Consider the following 20,837-nt stretch of genomic DNA (forward strand, 5'->3'; position numbering starts at 1 on the left):
AATGGTATTTCTTGCAGATCTTCCAATGCCCCATTGTTGTTACTTTATCCTGCTATTGTTTGCAGTCATTCTGTGCAATCTCCTTGCAGTAGCTAATTAGGTGATTCACTGTTTCTTTAGCTTCTTTGCGGAGGTGCCACTTGCTGTCTGTTTCTGTCTTCTCAATTCTGGCTTTGTATGCATTATCTCTTTCTTCAACTTTCCTGTTCTTAGCGATTGGCAGGTCTTGTTATTATCTGCCTTGTCTGTTTTTTGTTTTTTTTAAATGTACTGGTCATATAGTACTTTCTCTGCCTCTTTTCTGTTCTTCATTTAGTCTTTCTTGTAGGTCATTTTGGTTTCTCCTGTATTCAATAATACCTTCCTGGTATGCTAGCTTCAATGCATCTTTTTCATGATTCTTTTAGATATTCTCCCAATGCCCTTTTTCTTTTTCAACCATCTGATGTACTTGGAACATTTCAAGTTCCTACCTATTTTATAGTGGTAAAAGTCAAACTTCTTTACTACCAGTTCTGTGGGCGTGGCTTGGTGGGCATGGTGTGGCTTGGTAGGCATGGCAGGGGAAGGATACTGCAAAATCTCCATTCCCACCCCCACTTCAGGGGAAGGATACTGCAAAATCCCCATTCCCTTCCCACTCCTGGGGGAAGGATATTGCAAAATCTCCATTCCCACCTCACTCTTGGGCCAGCCAGAGGTGATATTTGCTGGTTCTCCAAACTACTCAAAATTTCCGCTACCAGTTCTCCAGAACCTGTCAGATCCTGCTGGATTTCACCCCTGCTATTTTCCGTGGTAAGCAGAGTCTGTCAATGCCACTGAAAGGATGAAGAACATGATTCATTGTCATTACTTTTCTGGTCTTCCTATCCAGGGCTTTTAGTTCTACTTGAGTCCAATCCACAATTCCAGCTGAGTATCTAATGACTGGAATTGTCCAAGTGTTAATTGCTTTGATGGCATTTTCTCCACTGACTTTGGATTACAAGATTTTCTTCACACTCTTGATGTATTCACTTCTAAACTTTTTCTTCATTTCAATGTGCTTGAAACTGTTAGCTTAAAGATACCCAGGTATTTGTAGTGATCATCTTCGTCTAGACTCTTGATGTTGTCTCCATAGAGCATCTTGATTCCTTCAGTTTTCACTATTTTCTCCCATTGGATGGTGAGCATGGCACATTTGTCCAGTCCAAACTCAGTTCAATGGGGTTGCAACTTGGATTTGAATTCTTTACTGAAGAATGCACATTATTCAGTAGGCTTTTAAAAAATGCTTTTCCCAAATGGATTTGCTAGTCACCTCTTTATTGTGGCATGATTGAAGCAGGGATTTTCTATTATAAAAATGAGGGTTAATTTGTAGAGTGCTTAAATATTTTTACCCAAAAGCACCTACAGAGATTTGTGTTGCCCTTTATATATCTAACAAATCTGCTGTTTTGACAGCCTGATGATTGCTGGTTTATATAATCCATTGTATATGAAATAATGGATAATGGGTTTGAACAAATCTGCTTTTTAATAATGGATGATGTAAACTTACATAAACTACAAAAACCTAGAAGAAAAACTAGAATGATTTCTATAGTTTTTTTTTACTGATTCTCATTCTTCTTATGTCAGCCACATATAATCATTCTAAGAACTATCATTTTAATCAAGCTGTAGTATAGATTGAAACATAAATATACAGGGAGAGAGAGAGAGAGAGATTTAAGGCAGCTTAATGTAAATATGCAATTTCAAACACTGATTTAGTTTGAAACCAGTTTTTTCCATATTCAATTCACATATTTTTCAAATGAATGTACATACTAATTGTACATTTTAAAATATGCATGCTAATCAGCAACTATCATGAATAGAAAAAACTTTCAGTTGACAACCTTTTCAAAATAATTGATAATTTAGTTCATTTATCTCTAGTGCTATATAATTTTACTTAGATGAGAAAGAAAGGAGAAATTAATGCATTTCTGTGAGCTCTCTCGGTACAAGGATTTTAAAAGTAAAGATAGGCATTCTAAATATGATAGAAGTGCTTTGCATTTTGAGGGGGATGTCAGGCTATACATTCTGTTAATATTATTGTGATGTACTCCATTTTTGGTTTTTAATCAAAAGCACAATTCAAATTTAAACTGGAGCTATCAATATGGGGAGAATAAGTTTCTCTACAAATTATGCATACCTCAGAAAAAGAAAAAATAAACTTTTAAAATACTGCATGAGAAAGGGCAAAGAATTTATAAACTGACTTTAAAAACAGAATAGTGGAAAAGCTACTGTGTTTCTGTGAAAATAAGACCCGGTCTTATTTTCGAGGAATGTCTTATTTTGTGGCTCCCGCCTACTCCCGCTCACCATCTGCTTGCCCGTGGCCGCAACGGCTTACAGGGCTTGCTTCCCAGGGCAGATACACTTTTCACCCGGATGGAGAAATGATGCAGACCCGAAGCTTGCAAATGAGACACTTTGAAATGGACCTAAGCCTGTTGGGATCGTCTGTCTTACCCCCCCCCCCATGCCTCTGCCTCCGCCTGGGTCCGCAACGTACTATTTGCCCAGAGGGAGATGAAGCTTTGTCTGCTTGCAAATAGGATGCTTTGAAATGGAGCTAATTGCTCCATTTCAAAGCATCCCATTTGCAAGCAGAGAAAGCTTCGAGTCTCACTCATTTCTCTGTCTGAGCGAAAAATGTTTGGGCAACTATGGGGTGCTTGGGAATGGAGCGATTAGCTCTGTTTCAAAGCACCCCATTTGCAAGCAGATGAAGCTTCGTCTCCCTCTGGGCAAAAAGTGCAAGGTGGAGCCAGAGGCGGGGGGGGGGGGGCAGGGAGGCAGATCATCCCAATGCGCTGCACACTCTGTCCCACTGTCTCTCGGCTTGTCTGCGGCTGTGCCTGGTAGGCACCAGCGTGGGATGTTGGGATTGCCTGTCTCCCCCCTGCCTCTGTCTCCATGCTCAAACTTATCTGCACTGCACCAAGGGGCCAGTGGGCTGTGGCTGCTGCCAGACACTTTCAGCCCCTGTGTGCTCGCCGCCTCTTGTGCTGGCCACACCTATCCCCCAGGCTTATTTTTAGGGTAGGGCTTATATTAGGCCCATCCCCAAAAAACCAGGCTAGGGCTTATTTTTGGGATGGGTTTTATTTTCAGGAAAACACAGTACATGCTACATAATTAATATGTATGTGCGTGTTCAAACAACTTCCAACATGCACTGAAGTATGTGCCTTTTCTCTATAAAAGTTTTCAAATAATCAGCTTAAATACGGTATGTAAAACTTTCTTGTACTTCACAGATCATTATTGCATCTTAAAATGATAGTAAATTTCAGGGCAAATAGCATAAATGTGTTATAAATATTTATGATACATAAAGGTACTGTACTTTAAGTAAATAAACATGGATGGCATTATGAAAAGAAAATAATATATAAGATAATATCTACTGATCTTAGAATGGTACTTATGGTAGGAAAAGTTCAGTAAAGAATGCAAAGTTTTTTTTATGTTAGGCTGATCTCAGAAATTAGGCAGGTTTTTTTTCTGTAGGGGACTTATGCACATGAAATCTATTATAGTTTATATTTAAGAAATATATGTTGGTGCAAATTTTGTCACTCATGCTAACTTTAACTTCAGGAATATTTAAATAAGTATGCTTTAAAAGATGGAAATGAGATTATGCCAGATGGCAATGTTGCTGCTTGCTGATGCATTTTTCTATGTGAGAAAGCAAGTACAGATAGTCCTCAGTTAACACCACTCGAGACTGGCAGCTCTGTCGCTAAGTGAAATGGCTGTTAAGCAGAACATCACACGAATTCTGCACTTAGCAATGGGAGTTCCAGCAATCCTGGTTGTAGTCATTATAAGCCAATCACCCAGAGTCATTAAACGAGATATCACACGTCCGGGATTTGCATCATTTTGCCAGCTTCTCCACTGACTTTGCTGTCAGAAGCTGGCTGGGAAGGCTACAAATGGCAATCACATAATCTTGGGAGGGTCTCTGACTACTTGCTGTAGCCAACTCACCACGGTCAACTCACCATGGCCAAATTGTCACAGCCAGCAGGACACGAATTACACTAATATAGAAGAAATAATCCTATAGATTCATTAAAGTAAGGATGCCAAAGGAGGGACAAAATAAAATGTGAATGACAAAAATTAAAATAAATTGAATTGTTGAATTGTCCCACAGCACATTGTTCCATAGTGAGTTGGCTATGGCAAGTTGTCCCTTGATAGTTGACAGTGGTGACTTGGCTGTGACGAATTGGCTGTGGAGAGTTGTCCCATTTCGATCTTGGGATGCTACAGCCATTGTAAATATGCAAAACCTGCCAAATACCAAATACAAGTGTGAGGACTGATCATAAGTCATTTTTTTCAGCATTGTTATAACTTTGAAATGGTTGCCATAGTTGTTAAATGACGACTATTGTAATACTGTTAGAAGCATCTTAATCAAGCAGGATACTCTGCTTAAAAAAGTTCTAATGCAAGAACTTTCTTTGATGTGCAATAAATCAAAGCCTGAGCTCGTAGGCTTTAACATGTTAGACATTCATTGAAGTTCCAAGCTATGTTTCAGTCAAAAAGAGTTAGTGACAAACAGTGAAAAAAAGCCTTCTCTCTCTCTCTAAAATGGATCTCTTCTCTTCACTGAGAAATTAACAAGCTACAAAGTTCTGGAAACAAAAGAAAGGACGCTGATTATGTTCAATTATGAAAGATATGGAAAAAAACATGGAGGAAAGAAGCTGTGGACACATCCTTGATTGAGGAAAACCAAGGATCCATTTCATGTTCTGATTTTATCATCATTCTAAAACATGGATTGAACTGATTTCTGAAGTAGCTATTTGATGTTAAATTGTTTTGCTTAAAATGATGATGTGGCAATTGCACATGTGGTGTTGAATGCCAAGAAGTAACAGCCACGGATATGTATCTGCATAAATCCTACTGTGGCTGTCCTTTATGGAAGCTAATTACAAACACATTGTCTAGAAGTACCAAAAAAAGAAAGCTGTCTTTGAAACAGGAACATCACACTTTTCTCTAACCTTTAAAAGCTGCTCTGTCTTCCCTCAGTGGAATTGTGAGGTCCCATCTGTTCATATTTTTAACTGCTCATCCCATCAACACTCAACAAATGGGTCAAATTTTGACAAATGGAGCCACTTTGAAATTATACATAGGAGAACTATACTGTTATAAGGAAATAAAAATCAACATCTAAAATTCAGTGTAGAATAATAAGTGAGGAGGATAGAATTGCATAGAATGACAAGCTTCTTTTCTCATGACTGCTTGGACAGACATAATCTTAAAAGAATGGCTGATTGGCAAGCAAAGGATTAATTATTAATAATATGCAGATGTAGTCTCATTTAATTCTAACTACCAAATCAAGTCAAATTTATTTTTTTGAATCATTGAACTGATTCAGAGACATCTGATTCAATCAGATTTAACCATGTCGCCTTTGAAACAAATATTTGAATTAAGTCTTTGCATAAACCTATCAAATACCTTCTCTTGCCTTTATGTTTTCAATCTTAAATCAATCTGAAGTAATTTTTGCTGGTGCTTTTGTAATGTAAAGCCCAGGGGAAGAGAAATCAGAATATAATCTCTTCCTCCACCATATCGTATAAAAATTAATTCTTAAATGGACTTTGAGTCAGTAGGTGTTATGATGTCTTTGAACTTCATGCAGTTTAATAATACAATAAAAGGAAGTCCATCCTGCAGTACCAGATAATGGTTTCCATTAAAAAGAAACCAAAATCAATATTCAAGATTAATGCAAATGTTAGGAGCCACAGCTGTGATTCTTTGAACTTCAAATTGGCTTATTTACCCATTTATATTTGTTGTGAAATATGATGGAAACAGAACATCCAAATTCACTGCTATGACATACATGTCATAGTTCAAAATTCTGATCATGAATTTGGATGTTGAAAAATCCTATGAGCTTGGGTATGGCTTACATGAAACCCTATTTTCCCTTGAGTAAGTCTGACAATATTGAAATCATTTAGAAACCCTTCCTTCTGTCCCATGTTAAAAATATTATTTAAATTGTACACTGAGTATCATACTATATCAATTATCACAACTTTTTTAACATAAAGAGAAAAGGCCTTTATTGCAAAAATTCTTGAGTCTGAATACTGATGAGCAGGTGTCAAGTTCAGGAAAGACACATTGGAAGTTTTGTGGGTATGTGCTGTGGTTGGCTGATCACAGAATACTTTAGTATTGTTCATCCTCTGCCTCATCTAACCAGCTTCAGATTACCTAGTTTGGGTATGGGCCTTACTGTATTTCTAAAGAAATATTTTTCACAGGAAATAGGTATGTCAGTTTGCCAGTGCGATAGTGTTTCTTATAAAAGAAGAAAAGATAAGGAAGAATTCTCTCAGACAACTTCAGTTGTCCAGCCCAATTGGGATGAAGGGAAGGAAAACTCTACATTTTCATATTCAAATGAGTGCATATAATTGGTGTGTGCATATTTGCAGCTTTCTACCCAGCTCTGGGCAATACATATAGTTGTCATGCCAAAACATTTGCCCATACTTCAGAGGTGGTATTTAGCAGGTTCTGACCAGTTCTGGAGAACCGGTAGCGGAAATTTTGAGTAGTTCGGAGAATCGGTAAATATCACCTCTGATTGGCCCTGCCCCCATCTATTCTCTGCCTTCCAAGTCTCAGCTGATTGGGAGGAAATGGGGATTTTGCAGAAACGTTCCCCTGGAGTGGGGATGGAATGGAGATTTTACAGTATCCTTTCCCTGCCACACCCACCAAGCCATGCCCACCAAGCCACACCCACAGAACTGGTAGTAAGAAATTTTGAATCCCACCACTGATGTATATCTATGGAATATGATGTGACTTTATATGTATACAATCTTTTCTGATTCTCCTAATTTTAGTAGTAACTGCAAACAGTGGAAATTTTCTCACTAGTTAATAAAAAAATCATCTGGAGCCCCATCATGCTCTCTGCATTGTTAGTTATTGTCTCTCTATGCTCTTCACCTTTTCTATTTGTCTTTGGATTGAGTCCAACAATACTCTTCTTTATTTTTATTTGTATTTTATATTAATAATTTTGAAATAAAAATATATTTTAAAAAAAGAAATGCAAACATTCCCAGTCTAACTCAGGTTTACCAGTCCTACTGTTTGTAAATAAAAGCAACAATTCATATTCAACAATTGCTGATGACTTCATTTTGGTTGTCACCCATTCCCCCCCCCCCCAAAAAAAAATTTCAGTTCTAGTTTTCCTCCTTTCTTTTTCTTCCCAAAGTCTGCTCTGATGCCATCTGCATTGGGTCTATAACAATTCGCCACAGCCAACTCGCTGCAGGACAAGAGTTACACTAATATCGAAGAAATAATAGAATGAAATCATTGAAGAAAGGATACAAAATGAGGGACAGAATGAAATTTGAATGGCCAAAATTGGAATATGTGTTTTATTTATTTTAAATAATTAAATACAATTGTTAACTTTTCCCACAGTGAGTTGTCCTGTGATTGGCCATGTCCCACGGCGAGCTGGCCGGGTGAGATGGCTGTGGCGAGTGGGCCATGGCAAGTTGACCGCAGCGACTTGGTTGTGGCAAGCTGCCCAGTGGTGGGTTTCTACCAGTTTGGGTGAACCGGTAGTGGCAGTGGCGGGAAGCTCCGCCCACCCAGCTGGACATCATCACAGACACTCTGCGCATGCGCAGAAGGTTCTGTGCATGTGCAGAAGCGCTGCATGTGATCAAAGTGAGCACGCACGCGCACATGCTCACAGTTCCGAACTGGTAGCGAAGGTAAGTGGAACTCACTACTGAAGCTGTCCCATTCAATCTGCATTCCCCATCACCCCCTTCTCCTGTAAGAAACTTCTCCTATGAGAAACCTCTCTATGAGAATCTTAAATAATACCTATCCTCACCTTATTTTTAACAAAGCTAACACACCACACTTGATTGGTTTTCAGCGTAGATATGTGATGAGCAAGCAGAAGATCATGGCTTCTCATAGGATAGCTAACACTTTCAGTGAAAAGAGAGAAGATTCAAAATGATTTAGACAGGCTTGAGTAGTGGGCTGAAATCAACAAAATTGAATGTAACAGGGAAAAATATAAAGTTCTACATTTGAGAAAAAAAATAAGAAAGATACAATAGATGGGTAAGGAATGTCATTGCATTTTTTGCACATAGATATTGAACTCCTCGAAACTATGATCTATCTTTCACCAATCTTCTTTTTCCCATTTATGTCATATAAAAATTTTTGTATGTCAACCTTAAGAGTATAAATTATTTTAAAGTTTCCTCTACAGTCTCTCAAATCTGATTTTATTTTTTGTCACTTTGATTTTTTTTTGCTCTGACACTTTTGCATAAGCATGGGTAATTAAGAAGACTTCCATCTAAACCAAGAAGTCACCTACACATGTTCACCATCACTGATTCAAATATATTTTTATATTTTCTGAAATTGAAATGCAAACTCAGTTGGTTTATGTATCTCACTCTTGGCATTAAAGAATAGGATCAGGCTCTTTTGCTTTTTAGTCTTTCCAACACAACATGTTGGACAGAAATTATGTAAAGGGGATCATGACTCTATCAGTTAACATAACTCTCTGAAAATGAAACAGAACAGGACTAAATTTGGTTGGCAGGGAGATGTTAGCTAAAGAAGAAATGAGTTAAAACTGGCTATATGCCAGGTGCTGCCGACCAAAGCAAAAGATATCAACAATAAAAATCCCAGAAATTTTCCCTCACTACATCCTCATGGACTTGGCAGTTAGGCAGCAGTGCTGAATGTTGCCAACTCCTTCTTTCTAACCATCTTTCCTCCAAAGAGAGCTATTATTAAGTAGTCAAAAAGAATTCCAGAAGCCATGTTCTGAAATTTCCAACTTTGTTATTATTTCCAAACCAAGAAATTATATCAAAGGCAAGGGACACAGTTTGTCATCAAAATAACTCTCCCTAACCTGAACAAATTTAGGATGAGGAGAGAAGATGCAAAAATAAATACTGAACTAAAAAAAATGTCTCCAGTTATCCAGTATCAAAGACTTGATATTACTTGTGCTCTGTAGATGAGTTGAATATAGAAATAGACTATGTATGGACAATTGCAATGAAGTATCATCCAGGGGAAAAATGGCAAAGGTAGTTTCATGAAAAGCAGAGCCAATGACAACAGCAGAATGTAGATCCAGTGAGGAGACCAGATGTTTGATAATTCCTGTCCAAACAAGGAGAGGATTTGAGATTACCTGCAAGTGCTGCTTCTCACAAGGAATTGCAAGACAGTGGTATCTGGAGGGTTTAGAGCTCTGGAAGGTGACAGAATAATTACCTTGCTGAAAAGGCAGTTAGCACTTTGAAAGGACACAAGGTTCTTCCTGTTCTAAGGAAGTACTAAGCAAATACTTCCTTTTCTAATAACTTTTTGAAATTGCTTAATAACTGTTTTTCTGCTGGAGATCAGTAAGTTTTACAGCACCAGGTAAGTTTTCTTAAATCTTTAGTGAAAGTAGTTTTAAATGTAAATTTAGGAACTTAAATTTCTTTTGAATAAATGGCAAAATATGATTCGAAAATTTATTTTAGAAAGTTAGAAATGGACTATGGGTCCAGATAAATTACAAATAGGATTTTGAAATTAATTATAAAGAATCCTTCCCCAAAGGAAAATGTATTTGTTTTGAATTCTTTTTAAAAAAGCATAAGAATAAAATGTGGACACTAAAGGGAATTAGAAGGAACTAAAGTGGATTCTGCCCTAGTTCTTCTGGCTGGCTGCCAGAAGAAAAAAAGCCCAGAAACTAGTGAATTGTGATTTCACTGAACTAGGGCTGCATAATATCTTGGTTTACGTAGATAGAACCTGGCTAAAGAGAAATACATAAAACCTACGAAAAAGAAAGAAAAACAAATATTGTACCTTTACAGGGAGGATACATGAGATGAGGGTGTGGCTAATTGATGAGGCCTTATAAGGCCGAAATAGATCTATCTTAGTCTCCCAATGGGCAGCAAAGGGTCTGCTGGCTGCCAGAAGAAAAATATATATATTATATATATATATAAGCCCACAAATACAGTATGCATATATGTATGTATACATTGTATAATACATTGTATGTATTCCTTGTGTATCCAATCACACTTGGCCAATAAAGAATTCTGTGTGTGTGTGTGTGTGTGTGTGTGTGTGTCTGTGTGTCTGTGTGCACACACACAGACACATCACACATATACGTGTATATATACACTTATGTATACATGATAAATAAATAGTTATTTATACCATGTATCATTGGTAGAGTAGCATTGCTACTCTTTTTTTATTTTTAATGTATTTTTATCCATTTTTCTGTTTTATTTAATTAATTAAATAAATAAATAAAGGAAACAAAACTTCACTTTTTAAAAAGCGCCTCATGAAGATACAACTGATGGCTAATATATTTGCTAATATAATTTTACTAGAATAAAATAAAACCTTTGCAATCATTTTGTATAAGGTTGATAGCAATCACAGATAATAAAGCCAAGTGTAGTCTGCTGAAGGCTAGCACTGCAGGATTACAAGTAAGCATTATCAAATATTACTCTGAGTCGGAATAATTATTTTGAATTTTTGAATTAAAATATAAAATAAAATATACGTTTAAATTAGAGTTGCCAGGTGTCCACTATTTGAGCAGACAGTCCACTTTTTTCACATTATGTTCACTATTATTTTCACAAAATAGTGGACATTTTTTTAATTCAAAAGCTTTATGATGAAATGGTACGTTATCTAAAGCTGTACAGTCTAAGAGAATAAGGATAGGAGAATCGCGTTTTGTCTTTTTTTTCATAAATTAGAATGAGACAAAGAACTCGATTCTCCGAAAAAATTAATGATGAGATTAAAATAAAAATATATTATAAAATTAGGTACAGTTCACATTTTTAAAATGTATTGTAGCTTGTGTCGACTGACCTAAAATGGCGTCGAGTGATGAAAGTGACAGCAGCGAGATTTTGAATTCTTTAAAACGAAAGAGAAGAGTGTGCAAATACACCAAAGATTGGGAAGCTACTTTTGCATGGATTACCAACAACAAAACCGACAGAACAAATACGACGGCCTACTGTAAATTGTGTCAGAAATCGTTCACAATTGAATATAATGGTATAAAAGCTGTCACACAGCATGCAAGCACAAAAAATCATTTAGATAAGGAGAAAATAGCTTCCAGCAACAAGCGAATCAATTCGTTTTTCATTGTTAAATGCTCCCCTTTCAGTGAGAAAGTGACTGTAGCTGAAAAGGCTGAAACTTACCATGGGATCAAACACCATATTTCTTTCCTGGCTCAAGATTGTGGTATTAAGTTAATGAAGCAAATTTTTGATGATTCAGAAATTGTAAAAAAGATATCTTGTGGAAGAACCAAATCATCAGCTATTGTCAATGAGGTTTTGTATCCTTTTTCTATTGAGTTGGTTCTCATTGATCTTAAAACTGGAATTCCATTTTCTCTCTCCACTGACGCATCAAACAAGAGAAATTGCAAAATATATCCCGTGTTGCACAATATTTTACTTGTGAAGAAGGACTGTGTGTGAAAATTTTAGACTTTTATGAGGATTCTTTTGAAGATTCTACATCAATAAAAAATCAGCTGTGTCGAGTTCTTAGTGATAACGAATTGGAAATAAATAATGTTTCAGCTTACTCAGCAGATAATGCATCGGTCAATTATGGACTGAACAAATCTGTTTACCAAAAATTATTGCTGGAAAATGACAATATTGTAGCTGCTCATTGCAATAATCACATTTTACACAACAGCGCAAAAAATGCATTAAAGCAGTTATCTTTTGATATCGAAAATGTAGTGCTGAAGGTTTTTGCCGAATTTTCGAATTCTGCGAAGAAACGAGAAGAGTTGAAATCATTTTTTGAGTTTTGCGAGTCAGAATTCCATGAAGTTTTGCACCATGTTCCAACACGTTGGTTAAGTTTGTTTAAAGCGGTCAAAAGACTTCTTTTAAACTGGATACTTCTAAAATCGTATTTTATTTCTCTTGGATCTGATGAGTGCCATAAGGTTATCTGGAACCTTATTTTGGATCAGGAAAATGAACTCGCAAAGGACGATGAACCAACAATTTCAGAATTGTATTTATATTTCATGCACTTCTTCATGTCAATAATGCAAGACACCCTACTGAAGCTGGAAAGCAAGAAAATTCTTGCATGTGATCTTCACATTATCATGTGTAAGCTGCGTGATTCTTTGCAAAAAAAATACGATGAGCAGTTTTTTGGAATGAAAGTTTTATTTGCCTTACGTAAAAAACATTTGCCTGAGAATGCCATGCAAAAGTTCAAGAAAGAAGCCATCAACGTGTATCAAAGAGCCATTGCGTACCTAGAAAAGTGGTATAATTTCACCAATTTAGTATATGAGACGCTAAGTTGTTTCAATCTAATTGATCGCAATAAAGAAATGACGAACATCTGGTTATTATCACCATGGCGAGAAGAACTTCCACCCAACACTCTCTTCGATGAAATTTCTGCCTTAGAAGAAGTTTATGTTCATCTGTAGGGTGATTCATCCCTTGATAAGCGGACGTACTTTTTCAAGAAAGCGCCAGCTCCGAGTTTACTGAAACTGTTCCAGTATTGTGCATCAATTCCGGTATCAAATGCAAACGTTGAACGAATTTTCAGCGTCATGGGAAATTTGTGGACTGACGAATGTAACCGACTGCTTGTACCATCAGTTCGAAGTGAACTTTGTATATTTTTTAATATTTCTCAACGTTGTACTGAAATTAAAGAATTATTCCTTAAACACAAAGAATTGATCAAAGCTGCGCAGTCAAATAAAAAATATACACGACAGCAAAGTAAAATGTAATTTAATATTTTATATATTATTATAATATATTTGATGTTTTGAATTTTAAGTAAAGTTTTGAAGTGATTATTTTAATACGTGTTAAAATGTTTGTAAGAAAATATATAAATTAATTGTTAAAAAAAAATTTTTTTTACTACTTAACCCCCCCCCCCCCCACTTGTCCGCTATTTTTTGGAAGCAGACCTGGCAATCCTAGTTTAAATCTCTAAATATGTCACAAGGAAGACTAACACAAAATTTACTTCGCATAAAAATTAGCACATCCTGAGACTTTTTGGAAAACTCCTCTTTTATAGAAACAACAGCAATTCACTTGAAAGTATCTATTATTATTGTGCATTCTTTATTGTCATCAGCAATTTTAGTATCACCATCTTAAAAAATCTTTGGGAAATAATTCCAGTATTTTTTTAAAGATTGAATTGCAACTGATAATTTTTCATCTGCTATCTCTGCAAAATTGCATGTGTTAGCATTTTGTTGGCAGAAGAAACAGCAATATCTCCATGGAAATATAACTTCAACATTTATCTGCTAAACCAAAAATCTTCACTTTTCAAATTTAAGTATTTTAGAGCTTTAGCTTTGTATCTTGTTGCTGTTTATATATAGCAGTTGTAGACCATGTATGGATTACACATTGTTTAATTTCTTGTGCCATCTGTCTAAAGGCTTGCTTATATTCAGCATCTTCTCAATAAAGAGAAAATGGTACTACCATTGCTGTTTCCATCATGGAAGAGCTTTTCCATCAAAACTACTTTTTTCATCATTCAAGTAATAGCACTACATTCTATATAGGTGATAATTCAAGGATTTAACTAGCTCTGTCTTTTTCTTCACGGGCCATGTTCTGTTAAATCCTAATGCTTTTATCTGTACACTTAAAAACCAAGAAAATCATTTTAAGCATTAATCTGCATGGGGAGATTATGAAGGGCAGTAAAAGAATCAATTTAATCAGAACAGTTTTATTTGCCTGATAATTATTTTTATTCCCCTCCTCCCTTCCCAGCAAACATTGCCATCTGAAGGAAAAAATAACAACAGCTTCTCACTTCCTAGTAGGATAATGGGAGTAAAAGAGCGGAGGTGTGATTTCATGATCACAGCAAGCTGTGTTTTATTCAGAATTTTAACTATAATGTTCAAAAAGTGTTCTGTAACCACATGGAAACCATGGCATGGGGAACAGATTGTAGGAGGGAGATTGTGAGGTGGGCTAAGGAGAAAATATATTAAAAGAAATCAGAAAGTATTTTTGCTTATGTAATGTGACCACAATGCAGCTCTGATTTTATACTCAAATAAAAAGCACCGTGGATAGTGAAATACTCTGCCTTCTTATCATTTTCCAAAAAAGTATGATTTATATGATATGTCTAGTATTGGAAAATATTGGGAATGTCTAGTATTGGAAATCTGAAATGCAGCAATATTTCATGCAGTAAAGGGAAAATGTAGTCATAAGACGAGAATACATAAATTTGTTCGTTCTTGCCTTAAACCCTACAGAAATTATGTTGCAGTGTCTTTTTAATGCAATCAGTTTTGGGTTATTACCTGAGATTGAAAAATCAGAGGCAGTTTAAGAAAATGGAAATAAATCCATACTGGTTAAAGAGTGTTCTGATTCATAAAATACAGCTCAAACTTCTATTTAACAGATCTAGTACTTCAGTAGTACAAGATTTTTACATCTTTGCTGGACATTTGAAATGATCTTATTTGCCAAGGTGATTAATTCTAGCCTTCTAAGATGATTTTGCAAACTCTGCAAGGATGGGTAGAATGTTTTGATGTGGACAAGAGACAAGACTGATACAACCACTAGGCAAGGTTAGACAGTTATATAAGGGAAATTAACTTACTTCATTATAATATTGATTTAATTTTAAATTAATTAAATTAAATGCATTTTCATTTCCTAGATCTATATACAGTATGTACTAAGAATCTGGACTTCTAAAAATTTTGCAATGCAGGTGGCTCAGTGGCTAAGACGCTGAGCTTGTCGATCAGAAAGGTCGGCAGTTCAGTGGTTCAAATCCCTAGTATAGGTCTCCTGCGTGAGCAGGGGGTTGGACTAGATGACCTCCAAGGTCCCTTCCAACTCTGTTATTGTTAAATTAAAAAACTGAAAAATATGCAATAAACTTACATTAAATAAAATTACTTGCAAAAATGAGGAATGCTTTTTGAAAAATATATATTAAAAATGGCATAATTACAAAAATGTGCTCTATTGGAAGAGTTAAAATTGCATGACTTTTCAAGTGGGTAATTTGGAATGCTTTAAAAAAAATAAAAAATAATACTGATACAGAAACAGGAATTGAATATGAATTTACGATTTTAAAGGTTAGAAACAGTGGTGGGCTTCAAATAATTTAACAATCTGTTCTCTGCCCTAATGACCGTCTGGCAGGGGTGAAATCCTACTGGTTCAGACCAGTTCAGGTGAACCGGAAGTGATTATTGGCATCGGTTCACCGAACCGGTAGCAATCATCTCCTAGTGGCCCTCGCTCGCCTCTACCGGCTCGCTTGCCCCTTCCAGCCACTCAGTGCTTCCGGCTACTCAGCCCAACACCCACTCCCGCCCTATATAAGTTCCCTTTGCCACACGGCCCAGCTACTTGCCTCATCAGTCGCCTTGCCTCTCAGCTCACCAAAGGTAAGCAATGCATGCCACCCGCTCGCCCTTTGCCTTAGGTTGGGCCCAGGGCCCAGGACCATGCGATTTCCTGAGGCCTCAGAGCCGCCACCCACTCACCACCTGCCTTGACCAGGTCAGGGGAATGCACTATTCCCTGGCTCCGGCCTTGCCCTAGAGCCACCGCCTGCCCACTGCCCGCCTTGACCAGGTCAGGGAATACATAATTCCCTGGCTCTGGCCTTGCCCCAGAGCCACTGCCCACTTGCCACCCGCTTCGACCAGGTCAGGAAATGCATCATTTCCTGGCTCCGGCCTTGCCCTAGAGCCACTGCCCGCTCACCGCCCGCCTTGACTAGGTCAAGGAATGCATCATTCCCTGGCTCCGGCCTTGCCCTAGAGCTGCCGCCCACTCGCTGCCCACCTCGACCAGGTTGGGGAATGAATCATTCCCTGGCTCCGGCCTTGCCCTGGAGCCACTGCCCACTCACCACCCACTGCCCGCTCTCCCTTCACCACGTGACTCGTCTTTACCCTCCTCCTATGGCTGGCTGCCAGGGAAGGCAAGACAGGGCTGAGCTGTCACCCCTGGGCTCCCCACCAACCCGCATCTTGTCCCCCCTTGTTGCGAGATGCCTGCAGCCGCAGCCTCTTTTTTTCAGTGCGCCTGGAGGCACTTCTTATGATGAAAGACACAGCGGCTGCAGGCTTCTTGTTGCAAAAGGTATTGGAGCCACTCCCCTTCTTAAACACGCTGCTGCCATCGTCGCCCTGTTCCATGTGCCAGCTGTCGTCATTCAGCAGCAGCAGGCAACTTTGTGCGCATGTGCTGCCGGTGCATGGAATAGGGCGGCGATGGCGGTGGTGCATTTAAGAAGGGGAGCGGCTCCGGTAACTTTCGCTACAAGAAGCCTGCAGCCGCTGCATCTTTCGGCACAAGAAGCATCTCCAGGAGCACCAAAAAAAGAAGCTGCAGCTGCAGACATCTCACAACAGGGGAAAATAGGCAGAATAGAATTGAAAAAAATTTTCCTACCGGATTCTGTGGGTGTGGCCTGATGGTGGAGGTCATGTGACTGAGTGGCTGTGGCTGTGAGTGACGACGAGTTGGCTAAGCCCACTCAGTCACAGGACACCTGCCCCCCCCAAGCCATGCCCACAGAACTGGTAGGGAAATATTTTTACTTTCACCACTGCTGGCTGGGTAGGCGTAGCTGGGTGGTCATGTGACTAAGTGGGCGTGACCAACTTGATGTCACTCATGTCAAGGGGCACTTAGCCTTGCCTGGCCTCTCGTGACTATGGGGATGCTGCAACAGTCATAAGTGTGAAAAACACTAATAAGTCAATTTTTTCGGTGCCATTGTAACTTTGAATGATCACTAAATTAACTGTTGTAAATCAAGGATTACCTGTACAAAAATACAAAAAAGCTTCTTTGCTTGCAAAAAGCTGCCCTACATTCCAATCATTAGATTAGAAATGGGGGAATATACACTGAAGATCAGTGAGTCACAGCTGACAAGGAAAGCTAAACCATTCTGTCTGAATACTTTCCTTTTCCTCAGCAATACCTGCAACCCAGGGTTACAAATCAGGCAGGGTGCAGAGCACATTGAGAAATTAAAATAGTTAAAATACAGCCAACTCTTGCTCATAAAATGAAACTCTTTAGCAGAGAGGTCATTTAAACTCTTCAGAAAGTGGGTGGGCATATTTGGGCTACTAAATGCCTAGCTAAAGAGACAAATTAACAAATTAATATCTTGAGTGAGGGCTAATCCCATTTTGTCTTTGTTCAGACCTTGCTGCAGGGAATTTTTGCCTATGAATATAGCTATCTATGTCTTTATATGCTGACATCTTCTGTGGGCTATTAAGGAAGGTGGGGGCTGCTTTCTCCCTCTAAGAAAACACGTTTCTCCATTTCTCATCCAGGGAAATATATTCTTCCTTTTTAATATTTCTCAAAATATTTAATTCTTCTAGGAGAGGGGTGGGTGCTAAGTTTCTACAATTGGTGCCATGTTACTATGCTACACTATCATGAGAGAAAACTAAAACAAATTGGAAGGAGGATCCACTTATCAGTGAGCAATCATGTAGTTTGGCCACTCTGAAGCAATGCAAGAGACTCCTGTCCCAAAGGTGCTTTTTCAAGAGGAAACTTCTGGAAACCAAGAAAGTCCAGTTGCCTCTTGAAAAAAGCACCTTTGGGACAACCATGACCTGGATGACTGAAGAATCCCCATAGAGAAGAGACTCCTGTGCTCAGTGAACTGACAAAGCACCTAGGAGAAGCAATCATTAGATCCATTTGCACCACTTAAAGATACCAGCTGGTCTCACTCACCTCACAAGATATCCTAAGGTAATCATCCAGATTTAAGGAAAAATCATATGCCCTTAGAAAGGCAGTAAAAAAAATCAAACAGAATACCAAGCTTGCATCCTGCCTCTCAGCCATTTCTTCTACGGCTATGCCAACCCTTCTATAAATAGCTGTTCAAGCCCCAGGAATAAAAGTACCACATAAAACTCTGGGGGTGGGGGGGAACAATGACTCCGGAAAAGCTCAGCAGGGGCGGCAATTAAGATAAGGATTAGACTAGAAATACAGGCACACTAGAATCTTTCCTTCCTGCCTCCCTTGCAGGATTAGCCCTGTAAAGTGGGAAAATATTTCTTCCAACAACCAGTTCTCCGAACTGCTCAGAAAATTAACATATAGTTCGGGAGAACCGATGCGAACCAGCAGGAGCCCACCACTGGTTACAAAGTATGTCTATCTACTTTCTATTCCTTGTAATCTATTAGTCTGGTCTGAGCAAAAATATTTGCTATCACCAGTATTAAAACAAAAATTGATTTAATTTTAATAAAAACCAAATTAATTAAAGTTTTTAATATATGAACAAAAAAGAAAGATGATTTTCAATTTAAACAATGTATTTCAACAGAAACATTAAAAAAAAAGGCAATTGTCATCATTATTCTGCAGAAAAAGCAAAAAAGTCAGGGATAGCCAAGTCTAGTTAATAGGAATTTCCAGCAAATGAGTATTAATCTTTTTGGGAATGCCTACCATCTTATCCAATATCTGTGCCAATTGATAGCAATGAGAGTAGAACAAAGTCTCAGATATAGATGGTGAGCTTCATGGGCATTTGTCTTTTCATGTAACAGGAAACCACAAAAACAACCTATAGCATGTAATACACATTATTTATCCAAACTGTAACTTAGACAACATCATAACATATCAACTGGTAACACAGGCACACTCCTACTCATTTCCATAATTGGTGGTCCAGAAATCTCACCATCTGATGGTTTTTTGAATTGGTATCCTATAATAATTATTGTTAAAACAGACTTACTTGAGGGTTGTGAGCTCTGTAAGTGATGGCTGGGTGGCCTTAAGATAGCTCTCTCTGCGTGCAGCAATCTTTGGAGATGGCTTTGGGCTCGTGTCCGAGTCCCCACTGTCATCGTCTCCCATGGCTTTAATGTAGCTGCCACTACGCATTCGCCGACAAGGAATTTCTTCATCTTTGCCATGAGGAGTATATCCAGACCATTCATCTTGAGGAACCTACAATGCAAACATTTAATCTTTTCAGTTTTCTCAAGAACTCTGATGCTAAATCCAAGCTTGTCAAACTCTCCCAGAAGCAGTGTAGGGTCAAGGGAAGCTGTAGCTGATTCTTTGAGTATATCAAGGTATATTATACCATAAAGTAATTTCTTTGTGCACATTCATTGCAATAGTCATTGCAAATGAACTGCTTAAACTGTTCAGCAGAATGTGCATATCTAGTAAGATTCTTATAAATGAAACCTCAAGCTCTTGTTCTGCATTACTGAAGTTTTTGTATTGCAAACCTAATCATATCCTTAATCTTCTCTGATGGACAAAGTGATAAAGAGACACAATCAAATTCTCAAAACTTTTTGTGGATAGAAAATTACCACTAACTTCTCCAGGATTCAGCTCCTTTGTGCTATTAAACAGGAATTTTATTAAAAGCTTAATGGGCGACAGAAACATGGTACTGTGACATATCTAAAATTAAAATTTCCAGGATCCAATCTGGGTCAGTCACCAGAACCAGAGGTTTAGTTTTCCGAGCTTTTGAAATCGTGCTGAAGCCTATCCTCAAGGAACTTCTCTCTTGCAGAACTTCCCTGAGAATCGGCCCCAGCATGATTCCAAAAGCTCGGAAGACCAAACCTCTGGTCCTCGTGACTGACCCAGATTGGATCCTGCAACATTATTCTGGAACATGAATATTCACCTTCATTCGTTAAGATTTCTAGCTGGTCTTGGATTTGCTGATTAAGTTTATAATTATAATACAAAAGTTTATCAGTCTGGATTTATTAATCCAGAAATTTACAGATTAATTTAAGATTTACAATTAGTGTGATTCAAATCTTCAGAAGGAATCATTGGGTTCCATCTGATGAAATTAAATATTAGAAAAATTAAATCAAAAATAAAAAATTCCTAGCAGTAATCAGTAAACATACCCCAAAATCCCACTCTTCTGGATACTGATCTACTGTGCCTGTTACAATAATACTGATTTATATCTACAAGTAGTGTTCAGGTTACAATAACAATTGGGAATGAAATTTCCATCTCTAAGCAATTCAGTCATAAAGCACTATGTCATGTAATAGCACTGCTCAGTTACGACAATTCCATCAGTCCCAGTTGCCATGGTATCCTCAGAACCACAAAGATTATTAAATGGGAAGTAGTGGAAGTTCAAAGCAAGCTGGACAGAGGCTGAGAGCTGCGGGTGAGAATTATGGGGCGGGGTGAGTGCCATGGACAGGTGCTGCAGAGTATATGTGGGTATGCAGGTGCTGCAGGCAAGCACTAGGAACACATGCAAGTGTGCATGTGCATGGTTAGGGAAAAAACAGTGGGGGGGGAGTGTCTTTCAACCTCTTGCTGGTTTCTCAATTAACTTTGATTGGAGTAAGCCAGCAGGGAAGGTTTCAGTGACCATGGGACACTGCAATTTTTGTAACAGTAAACCAATTGTCAAGTGCCCAAATTGTGATCATGTGATTGTGGGGATGCTGCAATGTCTGCAACTTTATGGACTGGTAAATAGTCCCCCTCATTCAGTGCCACTATAACTTAGAATGGTCACTGAACCATTGTGTCCAACTGCTC

At 38.1% G+C, this 20,837-nt stretch overlaps 1 protein-coding gene across 1 annotated transcript in view; it reads right to left on the minus strand.

The window, feature by feature from the left end:
• DLGAP1 (DLG associated protein 1) overlaps positions 1–20,837 on the minus strand; it is a 91,849-nt gene that overhangs the window by 50,245 nt on the left and 20,767 nt on the right. Inside the window, exon 2 of the mRNA XM_070942365.1 lies at positions 19,027–19,241. Coding sequence (XP_070798466.1) covers positions 19,027–19,241 — 215 coding nt within the window. The remainder of the gene's footprint in view (positions 1–19,026; positions 19,242–20,837) is intronic.

The sequence above is a fragment of the Pituophis catenifer genome, unplaced genomic scaffold, assembly GCF_029215685.1.
Source record: "Pituophis catenifer annectens isolate HBS135680 unplaced genomic scaffold, rPitCat1.0.hap2 SCAF_3, whole genome shotgun sequence".
Classification (NCBI taxonomy): domain Eukaryota; kingdom Metazoa; phylum Chordata; class Lepidosauria; order Squamata; family Colubridae; genus Pituophis; species Pituophis catenifer.